Raw genomic sequence first — 14,030 nt, 5'->3', positions numbered from 1 at the left:
TTGGAAGTTTGAACATTGAAGTTTTGTTACTTACGAAAGTTTCCTTTAGCTACTTAGACTGATCATTTATTTCTTTCTTTGCATACATAAAAAAAAATCTGAGAAAAACAATCCAATCCAACCCACCAATCCAAAAATCAAACAAGATGATATCATATCATGATACTTTTTATCAAAGATGCCCGACCATTGACGTCTTCGGCTACTAGAAGGTTGGATTTCTGACCTGTTTATCAACCCGCACCGAACGATGATGATGAGTTTTTTTATTAGGGAAAAAAATAATCGCATGAAGATGAAACTTGTGACAAAAATTTAGTCAAATTGAAGAGGGATGCTTTTGTAAAGTGTTCAGACCAGACCACGCGCAGGAAAGGAGAGGAAAGGAAGCAACAGCTATTTTGATTTTTTGCAGCCTGCTTGCTAATCACTTTTGTTTGCGTCGACGGGAAGGAAAAGCAGAGCAAGTCAAGCATTCACCCAACAAAAACAGAAAGAAGAAGAAAAAAAGTTTTAAAAAATGGAGAAGAAAGTAGTAAATTCTTATGCACGATCATGGAAGGAAGCTCCGCAGAAATTCATCCGTCAACGCCCGCCCCTGAAAGTTTCTCATTATTATTATTATTATAAGCGTGGTCCTTTATACTCTGATCTGACAGCATGTGAACGCTATTATTATTATTAGCCGAATGATACATACAAATAATAAAAAAAAAAAAGGAAAACGAGAAGAAAGTTGATGCATTAGCTTATCCGTCTGTTTACTTTGAACGTTTACGTATTATTATTGTAGCACTTGAAAACACGTCGGTCGGTCGGTCGGTCTTATGCTAGCCAAGTCAATTCCAGTATACAACACTGCCTGAATTTGTTCACGACAAAATGTAAAATTTTTTTTATTAATTTTGCCAAGGTCATAGTTTCAATTTTTTTTTTTGATAGTAAATTGTTTAATAATAAAGTCTAAGGTGAGATAGAGGGTGGTTGGATTGGATTCTGAAATTTGTCCTGCGACGGAGGACCATCCTCATCGGGAAGCCAAGAGGAGGATGGGCGGCAGTGAATAGCGGAGGACCGACGACGTCTCCAGGGTCTAAATAAAAGACTGAATCAAATAAGGCCTAGTTTGAGCGCATCATTTTGAATACTCAACGCAGAGCTGGAATGTTGTGAAAATTCAAAACAGGTGTAGAAAAAGTAGTAGATGCTAAATATTTGTTTTCAAGTCCAAATAATAAAATCTTTTGAGACAGTTTGGAGGTTTGTGATAGACTTGACTTTGTCAAATACTCCGATTAACACATGTTTTGTCTATTGCTAAATGTGACCGGCGAACTGTGGGGTTGGCCGGGTGATTAAGGGAAGGAATCTTTTTTCGTTGTTATTAGATTCAAGATTTAATAGTTGGGAGCTGGATTTTGGAAGGACGTGAGAAACGGTGGTGGGAGGGAAAATATATATATGTACACAAAGACTGTTGTACTTTTTAGAATTTTCATTCTTGCCCCCTAAAGATATTTAAATACTAATTCAAGAGCTGGAGCTTTACAAATTTTGCAAATGTGCCCCAGATCCAGATGTGTGACAGTTGTGTTTTTTGGAATTTTCATTCCTCCCCCCCCCCCCCCCCCCCGCGGGGAAGATATTTAAATACTAATTCGAGGGCTGGAGCTTTACAAATTTTGCAAATGTGCCCCAGATCCAGATGTAGGTTTCTCAACAAAAAAAAATTAAATTAATAAAGATTATCCAGCATTCTCATGTTGCTGGAATTTAGACAGGTTGCAGAGGGAAAATTAGATTTGTTAATAACTAGCTGGAAGGAATCCTCCAAAAGTGGATGAGTTAAAATTTTTTTATGAACCTGCAGAAGGCAGGTGGACTGGGTGTGGCTATTGCGGACCACGACGAGGTCTAAAATGTTTGGAAAGACCAGATTAAATGTTTGGCATTTCCCTTCCGGATGGATTTCAGCACCAAGCATTTGTGTTGAAACTTGGAAAGGGGGATGCAGCAACAACTAAACAATTGCTTACGACTTAGTTGGAGACGATTCTGACATTGGAAATTTGATCAACGACTGCCAAATTTCTGCTTCCACAAGCTCAAGTTGGTAAGACTCAGTACACTACTAGCGAAGCTAATCAAGTGAAAGTGAATACTTCACTTCTTTTTTGTGATTAAAAAAAAAATAGTAATAAGATAACACGTTAAAGTTATAAACTTTTATGTTAGAGTAAGTTGAAATAACCAATTAATATATAATGGTTTGATTAACGATCATTCAATGGACATCCGAAAGAATTCAGATATTAGTTCTACTCTTGAAAAAAAAAGAAATGTGTGGATAATTTGAAAAAGTATATAAATATAAAAAATACAACAATTGCGACGATTTATTCACATGATAAATTAGGTGTGTTGATAAGGGCACTCTAACCATAGCTTACAAGAAAATATCCTTAATACGCTGGGATAAATTATTGACAATTAATTCTAGCCATGTTCATATCCTATCAAATCCGAGCCATATTCATATTTATATTAATTCTTGTCATATTCATATTCATATCAAATGGGGCTATTGATATGGTGTCAAATCAGTAACATCTTCTAATAAGGTACGTACCCGGTGCACTCCATTAAATACGACAGCACAAAATAAAAAAAAAAAAACAAAAAGCTCACGAGTCGGGATTTGGTAAACCATATGATCGCCAGGACAAAGAGCGCGTATGTGACCCGTTGTGATATAAGATCCTTTGGTTTCTTCATGATTTAAAGAACAAAATCCGTTTGGATAAGACCGGAGATGGATATTTTGCAGTACTGGGTAATTCGTGGTCAGCCGCTGCAGGACAGGTGTTCATGGCTGCTGAACTATTCATCATTATTAGGACCGTTTTGGAATGACATGACAAGAGGTGGAGATATTTTGAAGTTTGCTCAATCGACTGAAAGAAAGACTGAGAAAGCTCCCAGCCAAAACTTTCACGAGCAATTTTTTTTTTTTCGTTACGACAATATTTATATAATTTATTTTAATCTAATCTAAAAAAAGGGGTCAATGAAATTCCGTCGGAAGAAATCATAATTAACTGATAGATATAATTAAAGTGATAAAGTTAAAAATAAGAATTAAACTTTTGATCTCTCACGTCTTGGTTGGTGGTAGCAAGAGCCCAAGAGACTGTTGACTTTCACGAGCACTTGGGTGGTGGTAGACTGGTCAAGTCCTGCGTCTTGAAGAGAAAGTCTTGAGTTCAAAAGAGGAGGAATTTGCGAGGCAAATGCAGCCTATCCATCCATCATGGCCGCTCCTCACTCCCCCCTTAGCACAAAGCCAAAAGGTCCAGAAACCTCATCAAATTACTACTTACTAACATGACGATGATGATATTTCTTCATTTTTTCTCCACCAAAATGGGCAAGTAAAGTCCGCGTGCACGACCGAGAAAAACTGTCTACGTCCTGTTACTTGAATCCAAACGTTTGGAAAAAGAAATTCCACAAAAAAGTTGGGCATGCATCCTGAGTTTTCAAGGGCAGAAAAGAAAAGATAGACTAGTATTCCTGGTTAAAATCTTTAATCGTTTGACATCATTTCCTAAATATCAGGAACTTGAAGCCCAATATATTTTGCTTGAAAATGAAAATTTAAAAAAAAAATAATACTCCTAATAAAATTTAGGATAGTACTACTACCATAAGATAGGTCATGAATTAATAAATATGTTAAGAAGCTAGCCCACAAATTAATAATTGAATATATATATATATATAAATATTTTGTCCAACAGATCTAGGCGTGCTGTGCTTTTAATTATTTATCCACCCACCCTTACGAGCACAGGAATTTAGAGCAATTTATATCCTGTCAGAATGAAAAATTTGAAGTAACAAATATAACGTGTGGGCAACAGGATTTGGAATTATTATTTCGACATATCTCGTCCAGCGGTCCAGGCTCCCTGCATAAAAATTCCAAAAAAAAAAAGAGAAAAAAAAAATCCAAGTCGTAGTGCCCGTCAGAGCTTCCAGAATACTAACGTGTGGATGTGTGAATTTTACGGGTTTTGGAATTTATTAAAAGTGGTTCACGCCAATTGCCAGCTCAATTCATCAAGTTGATTGTGAAAAGTCTTCGGTCTTCCTTTTTTTTTTTTTCTGCACTTGACGAGGGCAATGCAGACTATTGGTTAGATTTCGTCCTCAAAACGTGTGATCGAATCATGTGCGGCAGAGTCAGATTGCTACCTGTTGATATATTTTAAATTAAACAAAATATATTAGGTTTGATGCGAAAGCAATGCAGAATTATTAGGTTTGACATATTTTAAACTAAACAGCGTCGGTTTCTTTCTGGGCTAATCATATACTTTGCCTCCCTGGCCCAGACTGGGGGAGGTTCAGTTCGTCACCCTCAATCAAGAGACTATATACACTTTAGCCTCGCAAAGTAGCACTAAATCTCCACTCAAAATATATGACTCCTAAAAAGCACTAAAAGTAATTTCTTCTTCGAATTTTGCACTAAAAGTAAAAGGGACTCCTAAATAACAAGTACATATTTGTAGTTGTTGTAACAAACATCCATATAAATGGTCAAAAGTAGCACAACGTCTTAGCTTAAAAGAAAAAAAAAAAAAAAGAAACTATTTTTTTTTTTTTTTGTAACTCAAAATCATGAAATCATGAGTGTTTTACCTGTTGAAATATTTCTCCTTCAACCGAAAATAAGGACCACATGGCACTCACAAAAAAAAAATAAAATTTCATGACCCTAAATCATCAAATGATCAATTGTTAACTGTTGCAAATCTTTTTTTTTTTTTCGACGAAAACTCCTCAATTACTCTACTAGCAACCACTAATCCTCTGCTTTTCTCGATCGATAATCTCTTATGGTTTTAGGTCCAAAATTAAGTAATTTGTGAGTATAAGAGTTTCTTTGTACCGTTGATCAAGTTGCATTTTATTGCTATATGTTTGTGTCTTTTGGCAACCAAAGGGTATTTTTATCCAATCATCATCGCTTTTTAAAATGGTGTTCTTCACAGACTTGAGGGTTGATTGCTCTTGATGGAGGGCAAAGTATGTCCGTATTCTTTTTGTTGAAGGGACAAAGTGGGATTACCCCTAGTTGAGGGGGCAAAGTATGATTAAACCTATATTGGTGGTTAGTAGATAGAGAATCATATTAGAATATGTTTGTTTAATCGTCAGTTAGCACCACTAGGGGGAAAATGTGACAGCTTTCCAGAGATGATTGCCGACCGCTCCTTTGGCAGCCCTCTGGTACATTATTGTATGATGGCTGGAATATTGCAAATAAGGACTTTGGGAAAAGAGTTTTTTTTTTTTTTTTTTTTTTCTTTTTTGACAATGAGTTTCAAGTTGCAACCCGTGATTTCAAACATGGAGTGCTGATACCGGCATCTAAAACTATAAAGAAGGAGGAAAAGAATTTAAAAAATAATTAAACATGAAGAGTTGACCAAAACGTTATGGGAGCGCATGTGGTCAAATGCGGCGCCCCAATTAAATTTACCCTTTGAATTTATTTATTGTTTTCTGATTTCCTGCTTTAACCAAAACCGAGAAAACAAGAACGATAAATCACAATTTTCCGCTATCCATGTGTTCCCCTCCCCATAATAATAATTATCATTTTTAACTAAGATTGAGGTCTCAAAAACATTTTTAAGTTGTCATCCATACACAATGCAAAATTACTTGTAATCACATTCAACAAAAAAACAGCTATAGAATATATAAATCCTCTAATGATATCTAAATTTTATCTTGTCACAAAGGGAAGAAAAAAAAAAGAAGAGAATTTTTTGTTTCACAGGGCCCCCTTTTTTTATGAACTCAAGCTGGATATTTTGACTATCTTTTTTTTTTTTTGCTGCTTTTGACCGCCGCTATGACCAATTTAAGACCTGTGGGTTAATTATTTGGACCGTTAAATTATCCTAAAGGAATAGGCTTTGATGGGCAAAGGAAGGAACCTGGGTCACCGGTCAACAATGATGTTCCCATTTTCCACGTACACAGGAGAAAAATATTTGATCCAAATTCCCCCCGCCAAAAAAAAATTCACGTATTCTAGAAATGGGTACATCCGCCTGGCAAAAAAAAAAAAAAAAGAAAAGAAAAGAAATGGGAAAAAAAAAAAGAAGAACTACGAGCCGCCGGTCTTCGTTCAACTTAAAAATTTAACATCCTCACAAGTTAACTATTCTATAAATACTCCCCAACTCACTCCCCCTTCAAAATATTACGTTCTTTTCTCCGTCTTCCAACTCTTTCTCAAACTGTATGTAATTGCACGCCTTCTGCAGCTAGGGGCGTCCTTTGAAGGACCAGTTGCAAAAAAAAAAAAAAAAAGAAAGAAAGAAAGAGACTGGGAACTGAGTAGTCATCCCTTTTGATCAAGGCGGCCGAATTGCTAAGATTTTGATTCAAGCGTGCCAAATTTCGAGGATTCTCGAGCTGTTTTTGAAGACGTTTTACTGGGCTAGTGTTGCATATTGTGCGCACTTGGGATCAGAATGGAGATAGGACCGAGCGGTAGTTTAAGAGGTAGTTTAAGAGCTAACAGCTCAGCCTTGTGGAGGAATACAGGCCTGGAAGTGTTTTCACGTTCATCGCGAGACGAAGATGATGAAGAAGCTCTGAAATGGGCTTCCCTTGAAAAGCTACCAACCTTTGATAGACTGAGAAAAGGGCTGCTCTTTGGGTCGCGAGGTGAAGTCAATGAAGTGGATGTAGAGAACTTTGGATTTCAAGATAGAAAAACTCTCATTGAGAGGCTCATCAAGGTTGCCGAAGAGGATAATGAGAAATTCTTGCTGAAACTGAGGAACAGAATTGATAGGTACTACCACTTCTGCTGATTGATCTCTTCACTTTGTATCTTTCAACAAATAAATCAACCAAAAATTTGATCTTTTAAATGATGGATTTTTTTGGTTTTCGCTGTGGTATAACTTTAGAGTTGGAATCGATTTGCCTACAATTGAAGTAAGATTTGAGCATCTAAAAGTTGACGCAGAAGCTTATGTTGGAAGTAGTGCTCTGCCTACCTTCCTTAACTTCGCTACCAATATGATAGAGGTAAATCTTGTTATTCATCGCCTGCTTTTCGGTTATATGAAACATATTTGTTTTAGATTATTTGTACCTTCAAGCATGCAACGGATGCTTTGATCTAACTTGTCTGTTTCCCCGCTCTTCCTTTTTTTCCTTTACCTTTTCAAAAGGGGCTCTTGAACAATCTTCACATACTTCCAAGCAGAAAGAAGAATATTAAAATACTTCGCGATGTCAGTGGAATTATCAAGCCTTCAAGGTAAGACAGCAGATTACTAATGAAATCAAACATGGCCTAATTCAGGGGTTTTATATCTGTATGTGACTTCAATATTTGAAGATAGTTGTCTCTTGTTTCAACTCTTTAATCTTGTTTTTGCAGAATGACATTACTATTAGGTCCTCCAGGGTCTGGAAAGACAACACTTTTGATGGCTTTGGCTGGAAAGCTTGACCCCGATTTGAAGGTAAATCTACAGCAACTACACTGCTGGAATTAACGTCCGATATGAAGCTAGGAATCGCGTTTCTTAATTGAATAAACTAAGGTCTTTTCTTTTTTCACACTAGTTTTCTGGAAGGATTACTTACAATGGGCATGGCATGAATGAATTTGTACCCCAAAGAACTGCAGCATATGTTAGTCAACATGATCTCCATATTGGAGAAATGACTGTGAGAGAAACTCTAGCATTTTCTGCCAGATGCCAAGGAGTTGGATCTCGTTATGGTTAGTCAGGAGATTACTCCTACTTCTTGCTCTTTTATGTCCTTTTATGTTTACTTGGTGATTAAATATATTCATTGTTCTTAAAAAAAATTGCAGAGATGTTGGCGGAGTTGTCAAGAAGAGAAAAAGCAGCAAACATTAAGCCTGATCCCGATATTGATATATACATGAAGGTCAGAAAGAAATAACACTAGTCATAGTTGATTGTTGATTCTCAGTCTCTTTACAATGCTAATCTAGTTAAACTAATCAGCAAAGCAATTTTAGTTTGTCCATTTTGTGATTCACATGTTCTATTTGGTTATTCCAGTCTGCGGCTACTGAAGGCCAAGAAGCAACTGTTGTCACAGATTATGTTCTTCGGGTACCATATCTCGTTAGATTCCGCTTAGTCTTACAACAGCATGAAACTGCAAAATACGTATTCATATTTTCATTGGTGTGCAGATTTTGGGACTGGAAATTTGCGCAGACACTCTGGTAGGAGATGAAATGCTAAGAGGAATCTCTGGAGGACAAAAGAAGCGCGTGACAACAGGTAAAAACTGAACCATACTTCGAGCAAGCCCTGTTTAGACTTTACAGCCCTAGACTTAGCTGATGGTTTACTTAAAATTTCAGGTGAAATGCTTGTTGGACCGACAAATGCGCTATTCATGGATGAGATATCAACTGGATTAGATAGTTCCACTACTTTCCAGATTGTGAATTCCCTCAGACAATATGTGCATATTATGAAGGGAACTGCATTCATTTCACTCCTGCAGCCGGCTCCTGAGACATATGACCTCTTCGATGATATTGTCCTCTTATCCGATGGCCTGATTGTTTACCAGGGCCCCCGAGAAAATGTTCTTGAATTTTTTCAATCTATGGGTTTCCGATGCCCGGACAGAAAAGGAGTTGCTGACTTCTTGCAAGAAGTATGTTTTTATTGTAAAATAAACATTTATAATAATATCGATTTTTGAGTCCCTTATCCAGTCATAACAAAAAATTACATATTTGTGCAGGTTACATCAAAGAAAGATCAGCAGCAGTACTGGGCACGTAGAGACGAACCCTACAGATATATAGCCGCAACTGAATTTGCCGAGTCATTCCAATCATTCCATGTTGGAAGGACACTAGCAAATGAACTTGCAACACCGTTTGATAAGAGCAAAAGTCATCCAGCCGCTTTGACTACCCAAACCTATGGTGTTAACAATAAAGAGATTTTTAAAGCCAACTCCGCTAGAGAACTCTTGCTTATAAAGAGAAACTCCTTTATCTACATTTTCAAAATGTCTCAGCTAATCATGATGGCCCTAATCGGAATGACAGTGTTCTTTAGGACTAAAATGCCAAGAAGAGATGTTGTTGATGGAGGAATATATCTTGGTGCTCTATTTTTCGCGGTTGTTCAGGTCATGTTTAATGGAATGTCCGAACTGGCGATGACAATTCTCAAGCTTCCGGTCTTCTTCAAGCAAAGGGACTTCCGGTTTTTCCCTGCATGGTCATATGCTCTGCCCACATGGATTCTCAAGATACCAATCACTTTTCTTGAAGTTGCCGTTTGGGTAGTTATGACCTACTATGTCATTGGATTTGATCCAAGCCCTGCAAGGTAAACTACCTAAGTAACTTTGCTCAGTAACTTTTATAGTAAACTGTCAAACTAACTTAGCTCAGTAACTTTTATAGTAAATAAAGGTCCACATTTTTCATATCTGGTACGTTTGCTGCAGGTTTTTCAAACACTACCTCATACTAGTCGCTATAAATCAGGTAGCATCAGCATTGTTTAGATTCATTGGGGCAGCTTCCAGGAACATGATTGTGGCTAACACATTTGGGACATTCGCATTGATGCTGCTTTTTGCATTGGGTGGATTTGTCTTATCAAGAGGTAATACTCCGAATTCAAAAGTCAAATCTCTGTTCTCCTCATAATCAGTAAAAGTGACTGATATTTGCTTTTGTTTTTCTTATTTTATGGAATGATGCAGACCAAGTGAAGAAATGGTGGTTGTGGGGTTACTGGTCCTCACCATTGATGTATGCACAGAATGCAATTCTTGTTAACGAATTTACGGGAAAGCACTGGAGACAAGTAAATTACTATGCTCAGCAATTGCATGGTTCCTGAATTTCTGAATCTGGGATTTGGACTAACTTCTTATTATATTCTGTACTCGCATAGATTGTGCCAAATACAACTGAAACATTGGGAACTCAAGTCTTGAAATCGAAAGGATTCTTCCCTCAATCATACTGGTACTGGATCGGACTTGGAGCGTGTGGTGGATTCATTCTCCTGTTAAATTTCTTCTATACCCTCGCTCTCACTTATCTTCAGCGTGAGTATCGTTTTTGTTTAGTAAGTTGAAATCATTTGAAGGTCAGGTACTAATAATTAGACAAAACTTTTGCAGCAATCGGGAAGCCTCAAGCTGTTCTACCAGAAGAAAGTGAAAACACTGAAAATTCTGGCCAAAGAGATGGCTCCGTAGGTAAGTTGCATAGGGATGTAATGATGCCTATGGATGCAATGATGCCTCTACCTTGTGTGGTTTCTAAAGGTTTACTTTTACGTGGGCAGATGCCATCACTGAGTCCAATGAGAATCAGAGAAGAGGAATGATTCTTCCATTTGAACCGCATTCAATTACCTTTGATGACATAAGATACTCAGTTGACATGCCACAGGTACTTGGACAAGTTACAAGTTCAAACTTTCCGAGAGGAATCCTGTGTTGATGATTTATAAGCAGCTACTGCTACTGCTAATAATTAGTCATTGAAGTACCCATCTCTGAAATACCTGCTTAATTCTTTCAATGACCTGCAGGCAATGAAAGATCAGGGTACTGTTGAAGATAAACTCATGCTTCTCAAGGGGATTAGTGGAGCGTTTAGGCCTGGTGTTCTAACTGCTTTAATGGGTGTTAGTGGAGCCGGTAAAACAACTTTGATGGATGTGCTGGCTGGTAGAAAAACTGGCGGATATATTGAAGGAAACGTTACAATCTCTGGGTATCCAAAGAATCAGGAGACCTTTGCTCGGATATCTGGATACTGCGAGCAGAATGACATCCACTCTCCTCACGTTACTGTTTATGAGTCTCTAGTTTACTCAGCTTGGCTGCGTCTGCCCGCAGAAGTTGATGCAAAAACCAGAATGGTTTGTATCCCTCAATCTGATTGTGTTTAACAATCAAAATGTTGACAAATTTATGAAGCCTTGCTAATGTGCGTCTCCTTTATCAAGTATCTTATGTGCATATTCATGTTACTAATATCTGCAGATGTTCGTTGATGAAGTTATGGAACTTGTGGAACTTACTTCATTGAGAGATGGACTTGTGGGGCTGCCAGGGGTTAACGGTCTTTCAACTGAGCAGCGCAAGAGGCTTACCATTGCCGTTGAACTTGTGGCTAACCCCTCAATCATATTCATGGACGAGCCAACTTCAGGTCTTGACGCAAGAGCTGCTGCAATTGTGATGAGAACTGTGAGAAATACTGTAGACACTGGAAGAACTGTAGTATGCACCATTCATCAGCCAAGCATTGACATATTTGAAGCTTTTGATGAGGTAATGATCTGTTCAGAACTTTGAGTACTTTTTGGTTTTCGAATTAATAAGAACTACTAACACTGGACATGGTTCTGTAGTTATTCCTTCTGAAGCGAGGGGGCCAAGAAATATATGTCGGGCCGCTTGGCCACAATTCCATCGAATTAATTAAGTACTTTGAGGTAAGTTTCTGATTAACATGTAATGCCTGAAAAGCTTCTTTTCCAAATTAGAACCCTATGTATTCATTTTTCTTTCAAATTCAGGCAATTCATGGAGTCAGCAAAATCAAAGATGGTTGCAACCCAGCAACCTGGATGTTGGAAGTTACTGCTTCAGCACAAGAACTTATGTTGGGAGTCGATTTTGCTGAGATCTATAAAAACTCTGATTTATACAGGTCAGTTTAGTTATTTAACAGTCAATTTCTGCCTCTAAATCAGATGATGCTACTTTGGGCCGCCAATATTCAATGACAGAATACACCATCAATCTAGTATGCACTTCTTTACTTGTATATGTTACAAATTCCAGGAGGAACAAAGCACTCATTCATGAATTAGATAGCCCGCGCCCTGGTACAAAAGACCTCTACTTCCCTACCAAGTACTCTCAGGCGTTCCCTGTGCAATGCATGGCTTGCTTCTGGAAACAACGCATATCATACTGGCGCAATCCACCTTATACAGCCGTGAGATTTTTATTCACCTCCTTCATTGCTCTGTCATTTGGGACAATCTTCTGGAAGCTGGGTAAAAGAAAGTAAGTTAACAAGCGCATCACTGAAAATCAACCTGTGAAGCATGATTTCGGCACAAGTTCCATTGACTAAACGTATTGGCTTGTTGTAACGCAGGGACACTACACAAGATCTTTTCAATGCCATGGGTTCAATGTATGCTGCTGTTCTCTTCCTGGGGGTGCAAAACTCCTCAGCAGTGCAACCTGTGGTGGCTATAGAACGGACGGTATTCTACAGAGAGAGAGCAGCCGGAATGTATTCTGCCTTGCCATATGCTTTTGCACAGGTGAGCCGATTTCCTGAATATCAGACGTTGCATGGCACTTCACGAGTGTAGTCTTTTTTTTTCTGATAAATTGTTTTGCTGTCTCCAGGTTGGAATTGAGATTTTATACATCCTTAAACAAGCTGTATTCTATTCTGTCATTACCTACGCTATGATTGGATTTGAATGGACCGCCTCGAAATTCCTTTGGTACTTGTTCCTCATGTACTTCACATTACTGTACTTCACCTTCTATGGCATGATGGTTGTGTCTGTCACTCCCAATCACAACATTTCTGCCGTCGTCGCATCTGCCTTTTATGCTGGATGGAATCTCTTTTCTGGATTCCTCATCCCCCGACCGGTAAGTTGTGCAAATATCATCATCATTTCTTTCCATAATAGTCACGCATGCAAAGCAAAGCAAGAAATCTTACTCTCTCTCTTTTTTTTTTCTTTCTTTCTTTTTAATAATTCTGAATTTCTTGTCAAACAACAGAGGATTCCTATTTGGTGGAGATGGTATTACTGGGGATGTCCCGTGGCTTGGACCTTGTATGGCCTGTTTGTATCCCAATGGGGAGATCTGTCTGATCGTCTTGAAGACAACGGCGAATTAATTAAAGATTACCTGAGACATTACTTTGGATTCAAACATGACTTTCTTCCAGTTGTTGCTGGTGTAGTTGTCGGATTGCCGGTAATTTTTGCCTTCATATTTGCCTACGCCATTAAAACTTTCAACTTCCAGAGGAGATAAAAGACGCAGTCATAACAACATTGCGGAAGCGAAGCTGCGTTTATCATCATTCATCTCCTGAGCAAGGCACTTGGAAGCATAAAAAATGTTTGTGTATAGATTTGCTTGAATGAAAGGGTATAGATTTGCTTGAATGCTCAATCCTCAATGTAAAAAGGGCTGGGCATTTTGAAGCATTATCCACTCCACTCCACTCCACTCCACTCGGTGGATATATAGATATATAGAGAGAGAGTGTGTGATATATGTTATTCATTTATTTGTAAACAATCAAGCTTAGTTTAAAGTAATAATGAATAGTAGTCAGCAATTTTGCATAAAAGCTTTGTTTTTCCCGATCTCAATTATCATTCTGACAGAAGACCTTGCTTTTATTATTTCTATCTACTGTGAATCAATATTTAATCTAAAATTCTTTTATCTTTCTATGTCAATGCTCAATGCTAAGTAAACAAGTTAACAGCTGATTAAACGCCACCCACATACACAAAACAAAGCCGTAAAGGAATTTAAAACTTTTTTTAATTGAATGATGATCTGTCTTGTTTAGAGATTAACCCCCGGATCAGCAAATATTTTGCCTGTACTTTCGTGCTTAGAGACGCGTAATCTGAGAATGGTCTTCGGGCTAAAGCAGACTCATTTGGAAACTTAATAGGAGTCGCTGAAACAAAATATGGTCGCAATATTTTAGGTTCCATTATTGTCCTCACAAAAAATCTCAAAACACCACCTCAATTTTGCTGTTACTAATCACACGACATTAATCTGACAAAGTTGGGATACTCCGATGTTGAAAAAAAAAATTAAAAAGTCACACGACATTGATCGGCTACAACTTTTCTTCACAAGCCACCTTTTCCTGTTTC

General features: G+C 37.8%; 1 protein-coding gene across 1 annotated transcript; it reads left to right on the top strand.

The window, feature by feature from the left end:
* Positions 1–6,200: 6,200 nt before the first annotated feature.
* LOC113742144 (pleiotropic drug resistance protein 1) lies at positions 6,201–13,483 on the top strand. The gene is made up of 23 exons (XM_027269870.2): positions 6,201–6,883; positions 7,002–7,122; positions 7,269–7,357; positions 7,481–7,565; positions 7,669–7,828; positions 7,925–8,001; positions 8,139–8,192; positions 8,276–8,366; positions 8,450–8,751; positions 8,842–9,440; positions 9,562–9,722; positions 9,823–9,926; positions 10,017–10,173; positions 10,249–10,326; positions 10,416–10,522; positions 10,665–10,997; positions 11,122–11,412; positions 11,493–11,576; positions 11,661–11,794; positions 11,929–12,156; positions 12,251–12,422; positions 12,511–12,765; positions 12,901–13,483. Exons 1-23 carry the CDS (start codon positions 6,558–6,560, stop codon positions 13,159–13,161), a joined length of 4,269 nt encoding a protein of 1,422 aa, XP_027125671.1. The 5' UTR covers positions 6,201–6,557; the 3' UTR covers positions 13,162–13,483.
* Positions 13,484–14,030: the final 547 nt, after the last annotated feature.

This window comes from Coffea arabica, chromosome 4e (assembly GCF_036785885.1).
Source record: "Coffea arabica cultivar ET-39 chromosome 4e, Coffea Arabica ET-39 HiFi, whole genome shotgun sequence".
In the NCBI taxonomy this organism is placed as follows: Eukaryota; Viridiplantae; Streptophyta; class Magnoliopsida; order Gentianales; family Rubiaceae; genus Coffea; species Coffea arabica.
Note: the sequence above shows the minus strand (reverse complement) of the source record. Positions and strands in the feature narration are given on the sequence as shown.

Excerpts from the sequence above, each read along its gene's own strand:
- LOC113742144 (XM_027269870.2), top strand. The coding sequence starts at position 6,558 with ATGGAGATAGGACCGAGCGGTAGTTTAAGAGGTAGTTTAAGAGCTAAC. Across the intron at positions 11,577-11,660 it reads AATTAATTAAGTACTTTGAG|GCAATTCATGGAGTCAGCAA; the intron begins GTAAGTTTCTGA and ends TTTCAAATTCAG. Across the intron at positions 12,766-12,900 it reads GATTCCTCATCCCCCGACCG|AGGATTCCTATTTGGTGGAG; the intron begins GTAAGTTGTGCA and ends GTCAAACAACAG.